General features: G+C 38.9%; 1 protein-coding gene across 2 annotated transcripts in view; it reads right to left on the minus strand.

Moving 5' to 3' along the window:
- Positions 1 to 18,617: 18,617 nt before the first annotated feature.
- ptch2 (patched 2) overlaps positions 18,618 to 22,309 on the minus strand; it is a 28,200-nt gene continuing 24,508 nt past the window's right edge. Inside the window, exons 21-23 of one of the 2 annotated variants that reach the window (XM_053329571.1) lie at positions 19,615 to 20,020; positions 18,965 to 19,511; positions 18,618 to 18,774 (exon numbers count right to left, since the gene is read on the minus strand). In XM_053329571.1, coding sequence (XP_053185546.1) covers positions 18,740 to 18,774; positions 18,965 to 19,511; positions 19,615 to 20,020 — 988 coding nt within the window. In that variant the 3' untranslated portion in view covers positions 18,618 to 18,739. The remainder of the gene's footprint in view (positions 18,775 to 18,964; positions 19,512 to 19,614; positions 20,021 to 22,309) is intronic. The other variant, XM_053329572.1, reaches the window with a different exon arrangement.

Here is a 22,309-nt window from a genome sequence, read left to right on the forward strand (position 1 = left end):
CATAAACATTAACAATTTAACTGTGTGTGTGTGTGTGTGTGTGTGTGTGTGTGTTTGTGTGTGTGTGTATATATATATATATATATTCATTTCTACTCTTCTCTCTCTCTCTTCTCTACTCCTCCCCTTTTTAGAAAAAAGAGGGATAATAGGAGGAGGAGGAGGCAGGGTATACCGCCCAATCGACTCTCCTATGACCAAGCCACCATACCACTGAGACTGGGCCCTGAAGGCCTTATGGTGAGTATAATTCCTGGGCCTGTGTGGTGTATGGGACACAGGATATTACTTTTTTTTTAAATTAAATTGATTTATTTGTTTTTTGCATTTCCTGGGTTCTTGCTTTGTATGGGACACAGGAGAACATTTTAAACAGCCAGATGCCATGGATGTCTTGGGGGACCAGGGAGGCAGTGCTTGATATCACAGCTGGCCCCCGGTCCTTCCTCCCCTTGGGGTAGCTGGGAAGGCACCGCTCTGACATGGCTGGTCCTGGTTATTCCTGAAGTAGACAGCTGGATTTCCCGGGGGACATTGAGGCAGTGTATATCGCAGCTGGACCTCCCAGGTGGGAAGACATTTAAAGAATCATAGGCTGACATAGCATTCCCATCTTTTTTTTTGGCCGCACTTTGCCAGAGACGATGGTGGCTTAGACTAAAAAAAGTTTTGAGAGAAAGTATTTTCTCATACAGCATAAAAAAATATAAATTTGAAATTTTTAAAATTATTTCTGAGATGTGTATCAGTGTGAAAACATTTTGTCTCAAAACGTTTTTCTTCAGTTCGACTCCCAAGGCGATTCTCACCCGACTGGCCAATAGGAACGTGGCCCCGCCCATGACATTATTTTTGCAGCGAGAGCAAAATCTTGACACCAGAGCAAAGAAATTGCATCGAGGGAAAAGACATAGGATTTGAGAGAGAGAAGAAAAATGTTTTGAGAGAAACACATTTTTTTTGAGAGAAAATGTTTTCAGACTGATAGCAAAAATATATTTATTTGAGAGTAAAAAAAAAGTATTTTGAGAGAGATTTTTTTTCTCAGAAATTGCTATCAGTGTGATAAATTTTTCTCTCAAACATTTTTTTTCCTCTCAGATCATTTATTTTCTTGCATGTAATAAAGACACAAAACTAACTCCATAGGCTCTGCCTCTGGTGTTTTGGCTGTTATCACTTTTTAATACTCTTTATTGAATTCACAAGCATTACAAAACGTTGTAGCCACATAACAATTACTGCATTTGTTCATTCATATATACAATCAATTACAAACAATTACCAGACACCCACATCTGAGAAAGGAACAATACCAACAGACTCCAACCGAAGCGAATGCGGCGTTCCAGATAGCCAGATAGCTTGTTGTAAATTACTTGAATAAACAATACAAATACTAACTGCCATAAATTTGTTAGCCAGTAGTTGCCTATAGGCTACATCATGTCCACCTTGTTGTATTGTAGTCTTATACAACAGTCCTGCAGTAAATTCTCACTTCATGAAGATTATAATATTCAGTTTTTGTTGAAACTGTTTTCAGAGAGGCATTATATCTACTTTATGGTCATTTTGGAGGCTGTTTGGAGCTGTTTATGATATTGCTGAACTATAATTCATTGTACCCAACTTTTACCTTAATCATGTAGATCTCTATGTTACAATCATTCACCCATCAATAAAGTCCATCAGAAACAGTGTTTCTGACCTGTTTGATTTCTGATTTTCATTGAGATAATAAAAACTGTATTGAAGATTGCATTATCACTTTGCATATTTAAATGTGAATTGCCAAATGCATTTTCAAATTGCATTACAAAATTGAAGATTGAATTGCCATTTTGTAAAATGCATTGCCATTTGAATAAAGGTGCATATACGCTTCCATAATAAACAGTCTATAAAGTGTTTCCATGTAAATATAGGCTATTTAAATCTGTTTGGTGGAATTTTTTCTAAAAAAGATTTACTGAAATGACACTGTCTTAAATTGTAATCTTACTTTATGAAAGACTCTTAGAAGGTGAGTTTTCAAATCAGGTCCAAACTGCACATTTTTGTGAGCCTGGCTAACACCAGAATCTCATGTGAGATTGAGGTAGGGTCTGGCGAGGAGCCGTTCATTTTCTCGTATTTGAGGCAGGATCAACAAATGTCGATCAAATGCTACTGGACAAACTTACAGCCAATCATATGAATGATACACAATGACGTATTCAGAGCCTGTAGGGAGCAGCGTGAACGCATCCTTTTTATGAAGGAAAAATCATGTAGTTTTTGTTCTATTTTCAAAGTGAACTTGCCTTCCAATTTATTTAGCACACAATCTATTGCTGCTTTGAACGTTTGCTGCACCTCCGTGACCGCCATGTTGGATGTAAACAGAGTCAATCTGTCGGTGTCATCGTTTTGAGCCCGCCTCCCCATTCTGTGATTGGTTCCCTATCTCAGGTGAAAATTCTGTCTAGGAGGCCATGCTAACTTTATGAGTGAAGTAGAATCTTGCTGGAATGAGAGCATGGGTATACCCAGGCCTACATTTTTGTTTCATAACAGGCATTTTCCCAGTACATTTTCTTATGTAATGACACTTTTCATGACGGCATTGGAACCAAACTCCTCCTCATCCCTCCTGTAAAACAGGCCTGAGGTTTGGGTGTTAACACCAGCCAAAGGATGTGTCTGTTGCTATTTCTTAACTCTTTATCTAAGGCGTCGGGTAATCACCTGATGTAATGGTGACCGTCTTCTTGTTCCCAACACCGATACAGATGGGAGATTTGTGGTGCTACCGGTGCTGGTATTGGTGAAATTCAAAGTTCTAATACATTGTTGAGACCAACAGGAAGCAGTAGCAGTCTACATTGTGCAGAGTGGACAACTGAGATAAGTGAAAAGCCCTCAACCTTCACCATGGTGTGTTCTTAGTCACAATGAGAGGGAGCAGTTTCCTGAAACATTGTCAAATTAAATATCTATAGTCTTAAGTCAAGTGATAATAAAGCACATACTTGGTATACAGCCAAAATAATTCAGATTTGTTTTTAATAACACTTAACAGAGCCCCAAAACTCCTTGCTGACAATGACTAATAGGTTGGACAATATTAAAATATTATTATAGATGATAGAAATTTGCCAACTTCATTCATTCCATATCTGTGGCTGAATTAGGTAATTGTGGGCAATGTTACAAATCAGTGAGCAGGACTACTTTAAGGCAATATTACATTCACAAGACTGTTTCATCACTGTACTGACACTGATTTTGCATGTATGTAATTCACTGGATTAATTAAAAGCAGGCATTCCCATTATGTTCTATCTTGTTGTTGAATCTATAAAGATTTTGTCAATTGAATATTCAAGAGATATATAATAACATACTGAAATCTAGATGTGAGATTTCATTTCCAATGGTGAGATTTGATCATTCCATTATACAAACTAATATTCCACATTTAGACATATTTGATTATGGACCTAACACTAATTTCTTAAAATAGAAGGAGTGCGGTTTTCTGATCAATTCACAGTTGTGCCCTATTCTTCTAAATTTGTATCCATTTTGTCCACTGAATTTCATCCACATGACCACAGGTGTCCAGTGTTTGTCCACATGCTCTGTCTCTCCCCATGCCCACAGCAAACCAGGCAGGAGAGTTCAGTCCCCCATGACATCAACAATCAAGGACAGCTGGAGAGTGACCCATAATGCAGTTCAGCCCTGCCTTCAGCGTGGGAGGCTTCCCATTTTTCCTCTTTTCTTTTTGCCCCCCAGCCTTCTTACTCCACCCTCTCAGCCTCAAAACCTCCTAACTATACACAAGCCGGACTTATGTATACACATTCCCCGCAAGTGAACGCTGACACATGACAAATCAAAGGTCTAATAAACAGCTTGTGCTGAACAATTTCCCCCCCACCACCAAAGGATGAAAAATAAACAAATCCCTGTCGGTTGGCCCGGCCAGGCCATTTGGTAGGTCTGTCTGTCGATGACTGGGTGGCCCAGGGCTGCTCGGTGTGAGGCCTGGGATGGAGCCACAACTGTTTCCTGTGAGCAGCCCAACCCCCAGAACCACTCCACAACTGGCTTAGTGGGTGGTATTCCCCTCCTCCTTCTTTTCCTCTCATCCCCCTAACTCCTCCACCCTCCTCTCCTCTCTCCTTCAAACCCTCCTCTCCTCTTCAATGCTCTCTACTGCCACTCTGCTCCTCCCCCATTTTCCTCCCTTCTAGTCAGTCACTCAATCCATTCTCACAGCCTCGGCCCTGAGCTAAACACTTCCCCAGTGGCCTTGTGTTGATGGAGTGGGTTAAACAAGTTCTTAAACTTCTGACTGCAGTGTTTGTCTGTTCTATAATGACACCAGTTGTCATCTCATTGCTTAAAATCATGTAGACGTGTGAGCTCAGTATACTGAACCTCATCATTTACCACACGTTGTTAAGTGCTGTCAGGAGGTAGATGATCAGATCCACACAAAATATTTGATATTTGAAGTAAAAAAAATGTTAATTCTTACATTCTCATTCTTCTTACATACTAAAACCAATGATTTTCTCAGGTGTTATCAAACAAAAGTATTTTCTTGTTTTTTCGCTTTCATTCCAAAAGGAACCAAAAAATCAAACTTCCTGTTTTTAATTACAGACTACATAACAAGAGAAGAAGCAGCTGTGCATCAAATGTTTTCAAGCTGCTTTGAACCTCGATGGTATTTGTATTTATGTGATTAATCATGATTGTTTTATTGGTTTCAAGTAAATCATTTAAGTGTTTCCATGTGTACCTCTTTACTTAGTAGAACCATGTCAAATCTGGTGGTCTTTTTCTTATAACACAGTCTTTTACATGACGTCTACATCAAAAGGTCATAACATTTGAATCATATTGGTGAATGTTTCAGTTTATATTTGTAACAAAAATACTTGTGTTTATAGTTGCGCTACAGTTTTTGCGCATGTTCATTGTGTATTTTGTAAGAATTTCAGATTACGCACAGATAGAGAACACACAAGAACACTCATGACGTGAATTCAAACCTAAGATGAGGTAAGGCTAATTCTGTACACGTCAATATACAGACAATTGTGTTGCACAGTTCTTTGCTCATGCTGAGAAAGATTCATTATTATTTTTCATTGGAGAACACTTCAGCTGTGCGAAACTATTTAAACAGTAGTCTCCTTAGTTGTTAACATGCTGTGTGGAGATTGCAGACTTCGAAAAGAAGCGGTAGAATTGTAACTGTGAGACTTGGAGGATGGTGGATTTGAGAAAGGAGGGGTCTTGTATCTGTTGGCCCTGAGTCTGTTTAACTGCTCCCCTTTTTTCCATCTGTGCAAAAGCATATTTTCTCAATGTAAAGAAAATTGGCAGAGGCCATGGCTCTGTTCCCCTATACAGACTAAATAAACACATGCATACAGTACATGAGTTGAGCAACCACCCAGGAAGGTTGACAGACTCGGAAAGGAGCAGAGATAGGAACAAAAGTTGAAAAAGAGGAGACTGAAGAAGAGTATTGGACCTTTGGTATACTCACTGTCCTGTCACTTTTATTTTCTCTTTTTCACATACCTTCAGTAGTGTCATGATAACTTTAGTTTTGCATTTTTTTTGATAAACATACGTTTTTACACTAACCTCAATTTAACTAACATTGGGATTTAAACAGAAATTCTAAGTTTATACTTGTTAATTTTGGTCCAGCATTAGTCATTTTGGTTCATGAAGCAACTCACTAATGCACAGTAGAGTTGTGATTTTTGACAACCACAGACCAGTAGGATAGTATAAGGAAAGTGTAGTGAGAACACCTATAAGAGAAAAACCTGAAAAAAGTCAAATTCAATCAATTCATAATCTCATTTAAAGGGAAAACTTACTACTCACATGTATGTAATGTTAGGTTGTATAGGTGGTCTTACCCTAACGTTTGGAGTCTGTGTTGCATTAAACAGTGTGACCAGCAGAGAGCAATATAACTACAAACACAGAGCAACATACAGATAGTTGCTGCATACTCTTGGGAAAAAAAGAGCATTAACAAGCCTATATGACATGTGGGCCAATTTCAGAACAGAGCTTTTATCCCATAAGTTTACTTTTCTATAGAGTTAGTGTGGTGTGATTTATTGTTTCATATCTGAGTTTAGTGTGTCCAACTTAGCTACAGCAGGGATTTAAAACTTCTTCAGCCAAGGAGCCAAAGTGAGCAAATACTGGAACATTCACTCATTAAAGCATATTAGTATTCTTGTCATGTGGGGGATACACTGAAACATGCCAGTGACCCATTTTGGTTCATTTAAGAAAGGCTGCCATATAGACTAAGCTTATACTCTTCAAACACATCATTTCAAGCAGAGAAATAGTTCAAGAAGCAGTTTATTTACCTTTGAGCCCTGCCACCCAGACCCGGCGCCATGCCAACAGCCACCTAAGTTTGCCCAGCTGGTAAATTTGATTTGTTTCTCCAACTATAATTTTGTTTATTTATTTGGTCTTTGCAGCAAAGAGTGGCCAGAGTAGTACACACAGCTGCAGTCACACTAGGGTTTGTTACAGTAACACATCACTCTGCTGATAACAACCAGTTCAAACTATTTCAAATCAAAAGGCAAATATTAGGAAGTTAGGCAAATATTACAGCATCAAGCAGAAACTAGTCTGCTCACTCTGAGTAAAATATTTCATTAAACAAATGTGATGCTTAATATAGGCTTATAGAGTCATTCATCTTCATAAGGCCTCACTTGTACTGTTTGTGCTGTTTATTATGTTAATGATTTTTGATTAGCATGACTAAGACTCTAAAACCAGGTTAGCAGCTGTGTGAGGCTAGGTGTAACTGTGCTTTGAGCTGAAGGCTTATATCAGCATGCTAACATGCTTACAATGTAAATGTACAGTGTTTACCATATTCACCATTGGCATGCTAACATTTGCCAATTAGCTCTAAATGCAAACTACAACTGAGATTGATGAGGATGTCAATAGTTTTGCATGTATTTGGTCTTAAACTAAAGTACAACATTTCAATTTTGGCCTGATGATGCACATGAAAAATCAGGGAATTATCAAAGTTACAGGTGGACATGATTGTCTGTACTGTTTTCGTGACAATCCAACATTTCATTTAAAGTCACAAATGTCAACTTCATGGTGGCACTAGAAGAGAAAGCAGAGAATCCATTGAGCCATTAAGATTCATCCTCCGAAAACCATGAATGTCTCTGCAATTTGATACCGATCCACGAAACAGATGTTGGGATATTTCACAGGATATAAAGGCAAAATTGCCAACCTTCTTTTGGTGCTACAGGGAAAAGCACTGAAGTTGCCAAGATTCAAGCCATCCATATTTTAGGCTTGATCTAAGTAGCGGACTAATCACCAGACAGGGAGAGCCATGTTATATCACAGTATCTTCCAGTACTTGGAAATGATTGTCTATGGTCAAAGCATGTTGGAGGCCCTAAATGACAGAAATGGATACATTTATCATTCATATGTGTATGGCAATGTGTCAGCAACAACAATTCTAACATTTTAAATGATTATAATTATAATTGAAGTGACTTAACATAACATAAGACTTATAGGGCTATACTTTTAGAATATTTTTAGGACATATAGGTCTCGTCGGGTGTGGTAGTAGTGTAGTATTGCATTACCACTAGTGTTATTGCTTTACACTCACCCCATACAGTCACAGAACACAGCTCTTGGTTTCTCTGTTCCACCATTTGGTCAGTAACTAGTCCAGAGGGCCATTCTGTCACTCACAATTTCCCTGTTGCTATTCATCAGTTTTCCATTTCATGCTGTAGAGAGCAATGAAAGCCAAGTCACAGTAAAAAATGCTTTTCTGAACACAAAACAATGTTTTCGGCTTGAAACCCAATTTAAACCCTTTCACTGAAACTTTAGTGACAAAATAAAATGCATCTGAAACAGGTTTAATCCATGTCTTTGAAATGAGCCCATTAATTCTATTCTTGAATTCAATCAGTTTCTTTATATGAACCATAAAAAATGAAAATTGAGATACAGCAGGCCTGCATACAACCTCTTTAAGGGAGCACCAATCAAAACCACAAACCATGAATTGCACAGAAATGTGTCAGTGTGCTTTTGAAATTAATCCTTAAAACCCGCCAGTGTTAACTTTTCTTTTTTCTTTTTATGGGACACAGCAGAGGCGTCATATGTGTGCTTGCATAGTGCAGGGTACAACATGTGGACCCCAAAGTCCTCAAAGAAAAGCTACACTCTGAGTTGTACAGCTTTCCCTGAATCCACAGTGATATGAGAAAGGAAAATGACATATCACCTAGGTTTTCCTGGAGCTCTGATCTATCTGATCCTTTTCATCACTGCAATAATTTCCATCTTTTTAAGTCATTTTTATCGATAACTCAGTCCTAAAAGTCTTGATTTCAGCCACTGCAATGAGATAAACCCAAATTGTTTCCATTAAAATTTTCCAGAACCAGTGTCATTTTCATTTTTTCTAGTGTAGAAATTTGCAGCATTCTGTTTTCCTTCAACAAACTAACATTCATTTCTACAAAATTTTGAAACAATTTGACTTGTTTTGGAAACTGGTTGAAATATTTTTACTGCACTGCCAGATTTTGTCATTTGTTTTAAGAGAGCAACATTTGTAAAGTGAGTTCAGTAAAATGCAAGAAAGACTTAATCATAGAATTGAGATTGTGTTTGCAGTGCTGAGAAATGAGCGTGTACACCAGGATAATGTTTCATGTTGTGAAATCAGTGCTTGAAGTCACCTTTACAAAAAGGTTGAGAAATCCGACTCGCTTCGCCTGTATTGTCGATTTATGAAACAGAATATAAAGTCATTTATGCATTTTCTGGTAAAATTGCTCTGACTTGTGATAAGTAATGTGCTGTTTGTTAAGAAAGGCAGTAACATTCTTTATTTTGAGACAAATGGTGGTTTGCATGACCGAAAGAGCTGAACCGACAAAAGAGAAAGAAACACCTACCGACACGTTATCAACAGAAAATCCACAGGAATAAAGAAAGAAAGCTACAGCACTGGCTACACTGTGAACTCTGCTGTGTGGTTAAAAACACCACAGCAAACTTGGGTTTATCATCAAAGATGTCGCCAGCAGTAAAAACAAAAGATTGGAAGTAGTAATCTTGCACTTAACCGCTTTAACCTCACAGTGACACGGTCATGTCACACACAATGTGCTGTAACAAGGCTGCATACATAGATTTATCTGTTGTTTTGGTACAAATTTGATTTTTTATTGAATGAGCTTGTGATTAACTTACTTTGAGTTTTTGCCAAACATTAACACTGTCACTATCATCTTGTTTGTGATCATTTCTGGGTTCTTTTTTTTTTTTTTTTTTTGCTACAAAGACCTGAGCTGTTTAGCCAATGTACTTGACTCCTAGTACTGTAATAAGCTAGCTACATTGTAGTGTTAGTTTTATTGTCCGTGCCCCCCAAATGTGTTAATGCCATTGTTTTCCTTTTCCATTGCATAAACAATGATTTGATAGACCCTGAGACAAACGATATTGAAAAACCACATTCATGCATGGTGTCAATTATCGTTTATCCTCTGGTTTGCCTAACTTGCTGTGGAGTAAAGCTCTGCCTTATTGCTCCCCATCCTGCCCCAGTCCTCCTCCTCCTCTCCTCTTCACCACATGAAATGGCTGTCTGTGCCAGCCTAGCGCTGAGCCTTCATTAGCTTTTACTACCCCACTTGGATGTGTTTAGCTTTGCTCTCTTTTTCTCCCTCTCTGTGTGTCTGACTGTGTGTGTGTGTGTGTGTGTGTGTGTGTGTGTGTGTGTGTATGTCTCACCCTCTGTATGTGTCTGTGTCTGCATATGTTTAATTACCAACCCCCGCCCTCCCTTTGGAGTACCCCTCAATGCCATGCCACCATATCATTACACTGTGGCTGCAATTTAAACTTCAGTCACACATACACACACTGACATACCCTGGCTGGCCTGCAAATTGTAAAGAGCAGACAGTTCTGTTGAGAGCTGCTTTATTCTCCCCTAAAAATGGAGCTCTACACATGTACAAAGAGAGTGATGAGGAGAATGAGAGAGAACGTGAAAAACAAAACAAAAAAACAAAAAAACAAAAAAAAAGATGCAAGGCCACAGAGCACTATAGCACAACACATCTCGACTGATCCACAGCTACGTCTGGTGTTCAAACTGTTATTGTTTGAACTAAACAAACCACTTATAAACACAAGGCCTCTGCCTTACGAGGCTCATATTTAGGCCCTTCTGTAAACAGCAAAGCACAGAATGAATCAATTAAAAGGGCATTACGCTGGTTCCTGTTTATTTAAAACATGTTTACACTATATGGGCCCTCCCGCCTGTCTGCATGATTGCCTGGAACTTCGTATTCCTCCTCCTCCTCCTCCTCCTCCTCCTCCTCCTGCCACCCCTCAATAGTCCCGGTCACGGCCAAGGTATATCAAACACACACACACACACACTTACACACACAGGGCATAGATTACAAACACATTTGTTATGTTGAAGAGCATTTTCAGTAAATATTGATTTCGTTCTTCCTCTGTTTCTGCGAGAGATGATTAGAAGAACTCAGTCAGAGCAACAATCTGCTGCACTGTGCAATCACAGCGTAGGACGCACATATAAATACATGCAGCAGCAAAGCAACTCTGCTTCCAGAGGAGCTTTCCATTTTAGAGAATAGGCTGAGAATGGCAAGAGAGTCAATGTATGATTAAAAGAGTGAAAAAGTAAATGAATGTGTGCACAATTGAGTTAAATTAAGTTAAGTTAAGTTAAGTTAAGTTAAGTGATGGTCCCTGCTACAGGAAAAATTAACAGGTTGCTACAATCATTAATGCTGATTGAATGTTTTATTATTTACTGTCATAGTATCCTCAGTTTAGCGTTTCCAAATATGGAAACTGTTACTGCAGTTACTAAATACAATACAACTAAGTTTGATGATCGGGCAAAAAGTAGTTCAGTAATACTATACTGAATGGAATAAAATAATAATAATAAAGATTGCAAAATGTTGAACTTGCATGCTTATTGGCTTTCTTCTTATGAGTATGAGAAGATCTAGACCACTCCTGTATTTGTGCATTGATTTGTGCAAGAGATGATTAGCTTATCTTAGCAAATAGGCAGGGGGAAAGGTTTGCCAGGCTCTTTCCAAAGATTAAAATAAATGCTTACCTACAAATATAAAGCTCAGTAATTAGCATTGTTTGTTTAATCCATACACAAACAAAATGTAAAAAGTTGTGGTTTTATGTGGACTTACATGCTGGAACAATGTCATTTCTGCACCTGGCTGAGAAAAGTCCAAAAATCCTTTAGCCTACTAAAGTTAACAAAGTAACTTTAGTAGGCAAAAGGATTTTTGGACTTTGGAAGGAACCAGGCTATCCATTTCCCTCTTGCATTATTCTTGCTATGCTAAGCTAACTGGCTATTAGCTCCAGCCTTATATTTAGCACAAACATAACAGTGGTATTAATCTCCTCATCTTACTTTCAGCATATTTTCCAAAATATCAAACTAATATTTTAACAAAGGATGAGTGGTCCCTGTCATATTTACTATTATATACAGTACACAGAAACAAGTGGTTGGATAATTACATAACATGTAACATAACATACATTTCATCCATTTTTCAGACACAGTTTTGAGGTTTACATTGCCCCCTGTCCTTGGATATGGATAAACACTTTGAATAACTGTAACGCAACTCATATTTTGTGGAATATTTATTGACATATTGACCATTCATGTGACAGGCTGCACCCAAATTAAAATTCACTGACACACATCATCCAAAACAAGTATGACAAAACCTATAATTTCCTACATGTGATGAAGACATATTGTAACTGGAGGGTAGAAGTGGGCTCCTTGTGTTTGCTCATGCATTTTAATGTAGAGTACACTGAAATCACTTAATAAAAAGAATAAAAAGATAGGCTGATAGATAAATTGACCCTTACTTTGCCTAACTACATTCTGCAGTAGTTACAACCTGAAGAGTTCGGTTTAGAACCTGCTCTATGTGCAAAGTGCTTTGAGATAACTCTGTTGTGATTTGGCGCTATACAAATACAGATTGATTAAGATTGATTGATATTACACTCATCACTTGCGTCATACTGTTTGCCAACTTCCAGAATATATTGGGTTTAATTTTCAAATCTTGCTATAAATCTGAGTTCAAGAGCAGTGTTGCTTCTCAAAAAAATATATATATATTAGTGGGATTGTGGCTGCATGCGCAAGAGTTCTTTCAGTGAAACAAAGCAGTGCTGTGGATGTGAAGAGAAACAATCCCCATTCCCCAGAATTGTGTAGTATGTCACTCTGAAGTCTGCTTTCTCACTGGCTTTATGGCTAATTCCCCCATTCTTCTCTGCTGCGCTTAGTGCAAAAGTACAAACACAACCACCACCCCCTGCTTCACATAGATATGCATGCCAGTGCATGTTTTTGCGCACACACACTAACGCACGCACACGCACAAACACACACACACACACACACATACACACTTTTCTTTACTAATCAGCCCTATTGAATTCCAGCAACAATGGGCGCTCATCCTTGGGCCACCCAAGCAGTGCACACACACACACACAAACGCACACACAGACATACACACACACATGCATCCACACCAACACCAGCATCACCAGATCACGAGTTCAGTCTTTTGTTCCTTCATTGTATTTTCTTTTCCTCTGTTGAACTCACCTTCACACACAGGTCAGGAGTTGGCACTGGGAGATGGCGTTATCTGGACTATCAGCTGCTATCATGGCCCACACACTGCACTCACGCAAAGGAAGGAGGGAGTGAGCTCCTCCAAGCACAGTTGTCACCACTGACTTTTTGCATTTCATTGAGAAGAAGCGCACATGTAAGAGATTTAAAGATGTATGCACACACTTTCTCTTTCATTCTTGAAAAATGTGCCCAATAGTACATCTTGGAAAGAATCAATGAGTAAGTGTGAAGTATAACAATCCAGTCAAAATGTTGGCAGAATAAGAAATTACTCTTTCTTTGACAACCATCAAAACCATAAAGTTCAACCATCAGACCACATCACTTATTCTGTTTCTTGGCTGAAGTGTTTCAGCAATCATTTAGCAATCATTTGTGATACAGTAGATGATGATAGAGGAGACAGATAAGAGTGATAGAGAGGAAAAATGCCAAGATACACAATACATTTGGAAAAGGCTTTTTATTCTGTAATATGAAAAAAGCCCAGATGTTTACAGTGTCCTTTGTTCACCCTTTGGATCATTTATCTATGACATCAGATTGTTACTGCTCAGTCATAACAAGAAATTAATTCCACTGATTTATGTGATAATATGATCAAAACCATTTCACACGCAATTAAATAAATGAGAACGCAGACAGCGTATTACACACATCTTGGGAGCTTCCCAACATGGCACAACATTAAAAAAAAACCAGACAAACTCATGTGATCAAAAAATATTTCCTATGTCTTTTATATCATATATAGGGAGCCAGGCAGTATCTACACACTAACTGATTTATTCTCTTTATACCTTCAATGAGGGTCAGAGATCAAGCTTAGCTATAGAACAGCATCCCTGGACAGTTTTATTGTTTTTCTCCACAAAAGATGGATGCTTGGGGGCAGGTTCTCTGGTTAATTGATTATCTTGATGTATTTAATACACCACCCTGTTGCCCTGTAACTATCATATACCCGAACATCCTCTTTCAAACCCAAATGCAGAAAAAAAATTCTGGTCAGCACCATAAAACTAAAGTTATCTCTCTTTTCTGATCTGATATACCTCTGTACATTTCTTTGTGCTTTGTGTCTGTCTGTGTGTATGTGTGCATAGTGCAACCATTTGTTCTTGACTATTACATCAATTTCTCTCATGGAGTTTTTTTTAAAGAAAATGAATGGCTGTTTTGGGATTTTTATGTCTTGCCACAGGCTATTATTAACAACTAAATTAACAATTTAATTAAAAGCATTTTAATATGACAACCACATAAACTAATATGACTGATTTTACTGTAAAGACACACCTAAGAAAAGTTGATGTTTTTGCTCAAAGCTGTCTATATTAGCTTGAATAGTTGTTTACTTGCTTTTCACCCAGTGCATGCTGGGATAGGCTCCAGCCCCCCTGTGACCCATAACTGGACATCATGTTTTCATTTCCTTGTCACTGAGCTGTAACATTAAATACATGATGTGTTCCCTGGATGACATCCCTCAGAGGACACATTTTTCCCGCATTAACAAATTATGTTTACAGTATTGGTGTGTGTGTGAGAGAGATTACGTATCAATAAATGAAACTGTAATTCTCAGCTGGAAGTACAGTAAATTATCTCTGTTGTGCAACACTGGCAGGTTTAAATATTGTCTTGTATTGTCTGCTTCTATGTGTGTGTGTGTGTGTGTGTGTGTATGTGTGTGTGAGACTGTATGAGGTTTGGTTTAGAGGCGGACGTGCATGACAGTAACTTCAAAAGGCAGAGGTATCAGATTCAGACATGGGCCGCTTTGCTTGGGCTGACAAACGAGGAGCTGTTGTGTGGGAAGCGAAAGGAATTTACAGCATCTACCTTTCATCTACACAGGTGGGCATAGTGTGTGTGTGTGTGTGTGTGTGTGTGTGTGTGTGTGTGTGTGTATATGTGTGTATGTGTGTGTATAGTTGTGTATGGGGAGGTGAGGGAGTGTATGTGTGCATGTGTATAAAGTTTGGTTTATGTTTGAGTGTTTAAGAATGTGTAGCGTACATAAACATAGTAGTGATATTTGTGGTGTGTGTGTGTGTGTGTGTGTGTGTGTGTGGGTGCATGCACAATGGGGAAGATGTAGACAGACAAGTCACAACAATGTTCTAGGAAGCCAGTGATCCCACAGCCTTCCCAGGTGGTTCACCGCTGGTTCTCTGTGTTAATTCCTTGTTCATAAAGTGGAGAGATGTTATAAAAGGCAACATACTGAAAGACAGTACATATAACCAAATGTTTACATCTATCAATATATAAGAAATGTTGTCAAATGAGTTAGAATGTGACAGTGTGTGAGGAGTTATTTTCAAACTCAGGTTGGTGTGTCTCAGTGGGTGTCAGGTGACTGACAGGAAACAGAGCGTAATGTTATGCTTGAACAGTAGGAACATTGGCACGAGCATAAAACGGAAACTAAAACAATGAGAAAATAGTTATCTATTTTAATTACATCCATTCTAAATTATTTTAATATTTCCTGGGCAGTTCTCCAGTCAGTAAAACATTTGCAACTGGCTTTTCTGAAGGAGAAAAAAACCCTCCTCATACTTACAATTACAATGATCCTGAATGTGTGTCATGCTACCCTTTAACATGAGTAGAGCCCTCACACTTAACATTGTCTGGATTTGTATGCCAGGCAAAATGAAATATAAAAGTGCTGGATGAACACAAGAACTTTGGTATTCTAAGAGCCATTTGAATAGTTGTTGAATTAAACTGTATTCTGATAGTAGAGGTAGAGAAAATCAAAGTCTTATATCCATATTCATGCACAGAAAATTTCATGGTAATCTGCTATGAGATATCTTATTTTGGCCAATAGGTAGCAACTTGTTCTTCCATCTTCTGGTAGCAGAATTTAATGGAAATATGGTCATTTATTTTATAGATTATGGATCAAGGTGTTTGTCAAGGAGATCAGGAGTGTTTGCAAATCCCCTTTCAACCATCCTTTTGTCACTGTAACATCCATGTCACATTTTATGGAAGTTTGGCTTAAGGTGTTAGGGAATGTAACATAGGACTTTGCTGTGGCTAAAAAAAGCAACAAAAAAAGCAGAAAGCTTGAGGCTGGAAAAATATTTTTTTCTGGAGTAACCAGACTCTTGGATGGATCTCAGTGGGTCTCCCGGACTCAGAAATGTGATGAACAGAAATTCAGTTTTTAGCACATTTAAACATTTAAAACAACTTTTCTCCTTTTTTCTCAACATTTGATTTGCTCAACAAATGTGCCTTGCTGCTTTCCTAGCAAGGACACACTAGTGTAATAATACATCAGTGACAAAGAACTGATCTCCTTATGCATTCACTGTGATTTGTCTTGTATGACTTCTGTTAAATGAGAGTTGTGTTTGTCTAAGACTCATGATGCTGAGAGACCCTAAGAAGCATCATTATAAGCATCTTGTAGATTGTTTCAATGAGATTAGCATAAAGCAATACATTCACGTAATTGATAAGGATTCTTGGAGGTTTAAATTATCAGTATTTACTTTTGTTTGACACCCCAACAATGCAGCTTGATAAGTTGAGGAAGGCTGTTAAAACATATTTATCCAGCGAACAGTCAGCTTTTACTAGAAAAGACCTGCAAAGACAACAGGGACACTTTTTTCATTGAATTTATTTTGTTAGTTAAATTTCTATAGCAGGTGAGGGAACATAACGGTCACACAAGGGTTTTTCTTGAGCATAGTTTTCAGAAGTCACAGTGTTTTAGACATAGACATGAACATTAAAATAATGACAATGAAGAAGGAAGGGCCAAGAGGAAACTTTAAAAACAAGGTGTAACAGTGACACATTCCTAAACACCTTCTCCTTCATGGTCCTCCAACCTTTGCTCTAAAAACAAACAAACAAACAAACAGACAAACAAACAAAAAAGGCCTCTGCTCTAAAGTGTTGTCAACCCCTCCCTCCCATGAACCCCCCCACCCCACCCCATCCCATCCCAAAATGCAAACAGAACAAAACAACAAAACAAAATCAAACTCGGCAACAAATAGATATATTTATATATAATATATATTTACTCTTTAAAAATAGAACTTCAGTCTAGATACTAACATCTGTACAAACTACAAAAATAAAATTTTAATATAAATAATTTATATGGCATGACATTAACAAATTTTTTTGAAATAAACTAAAAACCAATGCAGGAGATCCCCCCCAACCCCCACCCCCACCCCCCCCTCCCCCCAAACTCCTCTCCACTGTCTGACAACACCTCTTGGCTGTCTACGGTCAGATCAAACTGTAAATGGTGCTCTGTTTATTTTGCTTAATTATTCACACAACTGCACAGTAGCTACTTAAATGTTCTTTCATATTTACAAAAGAAACCAAAGCTGCCACTTTAAGAAATGACGTGAAAAAAAACAAACAAAAAAAACAGATCTGCATGTTTTTTCCCTGCAATTTAACCTGGCAGTGATGAGACCAATACTGAAGAACAACATACACTTTGTAAAGCAAATCCTAAGGATGGACGAAAATGTGGCATATATGAGGTTTGTATTAAAAAGGACAAGTGAGACATTAGAAAATGAGCATGTGAGAAGATGAGTCAGAGCAGGTTGAAGCACTATGAAGACTAAACTAACTCTGTTAGCCAGAGCTGGTTTGTGTATTGTAATAAATGCAAATAATACCTATTATTATTATTATTATTATTATCATTATTATTATTATTATTATCATTATTACTATTATTATTATATTGATAATTGCACAGGGTCACAACAACATTAACATGTTACAACCCTAAAGCAGCCAGCAAAAGAAAAAAAAAGAAAAACAATTACATTTTAAAAAATCACTCCCTTTGCATTGGATTTCATAATTCCCTTTCAGAAAAATACAAGCTGGTGAACAACACATCTGTCCAACACAACATGACAAATGTGAACTTCACCCGCTGTAGAGCTTAGAAAATCTGTAGATGAAGAAAAAAATCTTATCACAGCTCCTTCAAGTAGTTTAAAACTGCAGAGGACATCGGGGCACCCAAACAGATGACAGGTGATGATGGTGAGAACTGATAAACACAAGTGTACTAGTGCTTTTTGACAAACATTCTGTGTCTGGACGAGACTGGGACAAAACGGGTAAAAAAACATATTTACACCAAAGCAAGAACATAATACTGAGCTCTGACTGTGTGATAACAAGGGGACATACTGAAGGCACAACGGTCACTACTAAGAACACAGTATCTGCTGTGTCATTTTCTTTTTTTTTTTACAGTGCACACTGTGACAGAGAAAGTCTGTACTTAAAATGCAGCAGAGAGTGTGTCAGAAGCAGAAGATCTCTTAAAGTTAAAAGTGTAGAGACGTGAGGGGAGAAAGAGGGGGTACTGCATTATTTAAGGCAAATCACTTAAAATCATTTTGAAGTGTAGCAGCAAAAAAACAAAATAAAAAAAACATAATACAAATAAAAATACAACACTGACCATGTATGTTCAATAGCCTAATATCTTAATAACATCTCACTTTTTGTGGACACTTTTTACATATAGCACATTTCTTATTCTATACACTGTAGGGGACAAAAATCAACCGCCCCACAAAAAAAAAAAAAATCTTTTACATCTGAACTTTTACACGAGAGTATACCCAAGTTATACAGTACTCTTTTAAATAGCTTCCCTCTTTTTTAGTATTAAAATATATACTCATAGATTTATATAATTCTTAAAACAAGTCAATTTTCTTAATATGTCCTTGAAATAAATCCTCCTCTTTTTTTCTGTGTGAAATCTATGTACAGTTTAGAGTTCAAGACATGATGTGACGCCACATACGGGCGCCAAGGTGCTCTGGGAAGCAGCCAGAGACTCAAAAAGAGAGAAGGCATGGTGTTTGAGAGAGTCTAGCAATCTTTGGCTGCCTGGATCCTCAACCCACCTGCAGAAGAGAAACAGAAAAACAGAAAAAAGTATTAAAACACTGCTGAGCGGGCATCCAAACAAAGACAAATTAAAGCTAAACTTTGAAACAGTATTTTCTTAATGAAAAACTACATTTTTCTTGATTTGTTGTCATGTTAAATGTCATATCTCAATTAAGAAGACTACAACCTAAACCTAAGGTTGACTGGTTGCAGACTCACCTTGTGTTTTGCTGAGCTCCTGTGTTGCTTCCAAGTCCTGGAGCTCTAGAGAGTCTCTCTTACATGAAGAAAAGTTTGTTTTGTCACCACAAGTCCTCTTAGCAGCCTCAAAACAGTCCGACTCGCTGTCTGTGTCAAAACCTTCATGCATGTAGCCCTGGTATGCCGCCCCCGGCAAGGTCGGATGCACAGCCACCGTCACGGAGGCTGTGGCCGTAACCATGGTAACAGCTCCCCCAGTGGAGCCTTGTTGCGTCGGCAAGGCAGAGTTGCTATTGCTATAGCTCGGCCCTTTAGTCCTGTTTGGCTGAGGCCCTCTGCCATTCTGAAGCCGGGGGCCGCTTTGACAAGTCCTTCCAGGAAAGTGAGCTCTGTCGCTGGGCAAACGTTGGCCCTGCTGCTGTTCCCGCTTGTTTCCATCCCAGCACGTAACCTGGGAGCTTAGAGGTGACTGTGTATTGTGTAAAGATTCATTTGCTGGTTCTATCCTTCCACCTGTGCCCGTTGCGTTTTCTCTGAATGGCTTCACCACCTACAACAAATAAAAATCATTACTTACTCTCAGAAAAACACATGACTTTGGAGAACACTTAATATAAGAGTCTTTATTTTCTCTGTGTAGTCATGAAACATACCGTAAGCTTGGGGAAGGTGGGGTTCTTGCTGGCTTCCAGCAGTATGTGAGATGTAGCAGGTGGAACGCTGGTGTGTGTTGCTATGTATGCGTTTCGGTCACAGTACTTATAATCCTCTTCCCCGATCCCTGACGTGGTGGTCATCTCCGAGTAATACTCCGAATCTGACGACTCAGAAAAAGCTTGCTGGCGAGCTGACCGGGGGTTGTGATGGCTTGTGTAGTACCCATGGTGGGCCATCGGTGGAGGCAGTGGAGGTTCTGGCGAAGGTGTGGGCAGACGGCTGGCATTGTCAACTGGCGTGACCTCAGCTGGAGGGCCCATCATGGACAGGAGGACCGGCAGGAGAACCAAGCCATTCAACATCCCCAAAACAGTCAGGATGGCCAAAACAGCAAAGAAATACCTGAGAGAAGACATAAAGATGGACTTTAGTAAAGTTTGAAGATAAAGTTAAAACATGAATACTACAGTAGCTGCAGGTATATTGTTAGCATTCTGAAAAAAAACACTATTCACTAATATCTCCTTAAGACAAGAAATGAGCAGCAATTATATTAAGAGAGAGTTCCTGAGCAATGATGGCAACCACACTGCTGGTAGCAGGCAGTTGCTAATTGCTAACTCGGTTGGTGCTGCTTGCTGAATTTTAGTTGAGGTCAGGCAATACCAAAGCACCTCTGTGTTTACACGAAACAGGTCTGCCAACCCTTAACGTCTGGCTTATTGCTTGGATCAACTATATCACACACACATACATGCGTTTAAAAGTTTGTACGCATACGCACACACTCACGCAGTGCATCAATCTATTTAGTCCCGTTTTTTTGCATCTTAAGGTTTTTTAGGGATTTGCCTGAACTTTAGATGTGAGAACATGCAAAACATTTGACATAAATGTTAATTTAATGGTTTTTTTCACAATGCTCCATATGGAAGAGAACAGAAATACACACACATGCGCGTACACGTCTCCAAACACACACATATTTGGCACATGAGGAAGGGAAGTAGCTCAGGGGAAGAAGTCAGGGAAAGCCCAGTGTTTGTGTATCAAAGGCAGGGGGGGCAAATCTGATTCCCCGCTCAGTCCAACTAAAACATGCTTTGATGCCTCCACTGTTGCTACAAGACTTTCTCTTGCTCTGTTTTTCACTCTGTGTGCATGAGTGTGAGCTCGTTTTTTTTTTTTTTTTTTGCGTGTGCGTGCATCTCAGCGGAGCTCTGAGGAGGCCAGGGGTGGAGGCAGGCCACAAGAAAGAGCTCCCCAAGAAAATTAGAGAGGACTCCACTTAAACACTAACAGAAAGCAGAGAGAGAGAGAGACAGTGAGATGTTAACCACCAGCCAGACTTAAAGAAAAGAAAGAGAGAAGTGGAGAGAGAAAAAAAGATTGTTGGAATGAAGGAAAAAAAAAAAGAAAGCCAACAAGGACAGGGATAATAGCTGCAGAGTGTTATGGAAACATGCCTCTCTCCTTTGAATGGACTACTACAACGATTATTACTACTACTTAACTTGACAAAGGTCACTCTTCAGGAAAAAGTTCATGGTTTGCAAGTTGGGTGTGATTTCATTCTCTAGGAACCTCACCACCATTGCACATTTAGCCCCCCTATTCTATCTCACATTCCCTTCCCTCTCTAACCGCTGTCCTTGTTTTCTTCCTTTATCAGAAGCATAATGCATGTCATCCTAACCAGTTTTGACAAAACACTTCAGGGAGATATTTTCAATTTTTTGCTCTCTGCTAAAAACCACAACTGCCTTAAAACCACACACAGATATTCAATCGGCGTGCTTCATTGAATTAAAGTGGATTCAAGAGCAGGCGCTTAAAATCGCAAATAGGACATCATCATTTTTACGGCATTTTCACTTGCTTATCTCACTCCTAAACTACACAAAAACAAGGGAAGAGCTAGACAGAGAGAAAGAGAGCGAGACATTGGTGGGACCTCCAACAGCGTCTCACTGTTAGGAATTCTGTTGTTTATATAAACTGTAATCTTTTCCATTCGTTGTCAGAGCCTGGGGAGTCATGTGTGTACGTGTGTGTGTGAGAAAGAGAGCGTAAGTGTTTACATGCCTGTACATATGTGAATTTCTGCTCATGTGTGTGTGTGTGTCTGTGTGCACGCATATGTGCCCAGCATGTGTGTGCATGCATGTAACTGTGTGTGTGTGTGTGTGAGGACTCTGAGCAGAGCTGAATTAGGGGTGCTGTTTATTCAGTGCATTACAAGGCCAGGAGATGTTTACAGCAGTATATTTATGCTACTCCCCAGCTAGCCAGCTCTGGCTTGCCCCATTCACCCGACCACAGCTACAGCTACAGCTAAACAAGACCTCCAACAGAGATACTAGACCCCTCTGTCTCCTTTTCTCGCCCCGTTCTCTGCAAATGATCGCTCACACAACCATGGCAGAAAAGAAGAAAAACCAAACACTAAAAACGTCTTGTTGAACTCTCTTAATCCCAATCCAACCTCCAGTTATTTCTCAATTTTTGCACTATTTTTACATATTTACTCCTCTATCTATCCAATCCAACACAGCGGAGGATCCATCCATCCAACATCCATCCTCCCACCCACCAGGACCATGTATCCTTGCAACAAAGCCACCCTCAGAGTACTTCTCCTCTCTCTCTGCTTCTGTCTCTCTTTCTGCAGAAAAAAAACTGCTTTTTATG

Source organism: Scomber japonicus, chromosome 12 (assembly GCF_027409825.1).
Source record: "Scomber japonicus isolate fScoJap1 chromosome 12, fScoJap1.pri, whole genome shotgun sequence".
Lineage (NCBI taxonomy): Eukaryota > Metazoa > Chordata > Actinopteri > Scombriformes > Scombridae > Scomber > Scomber japonicus.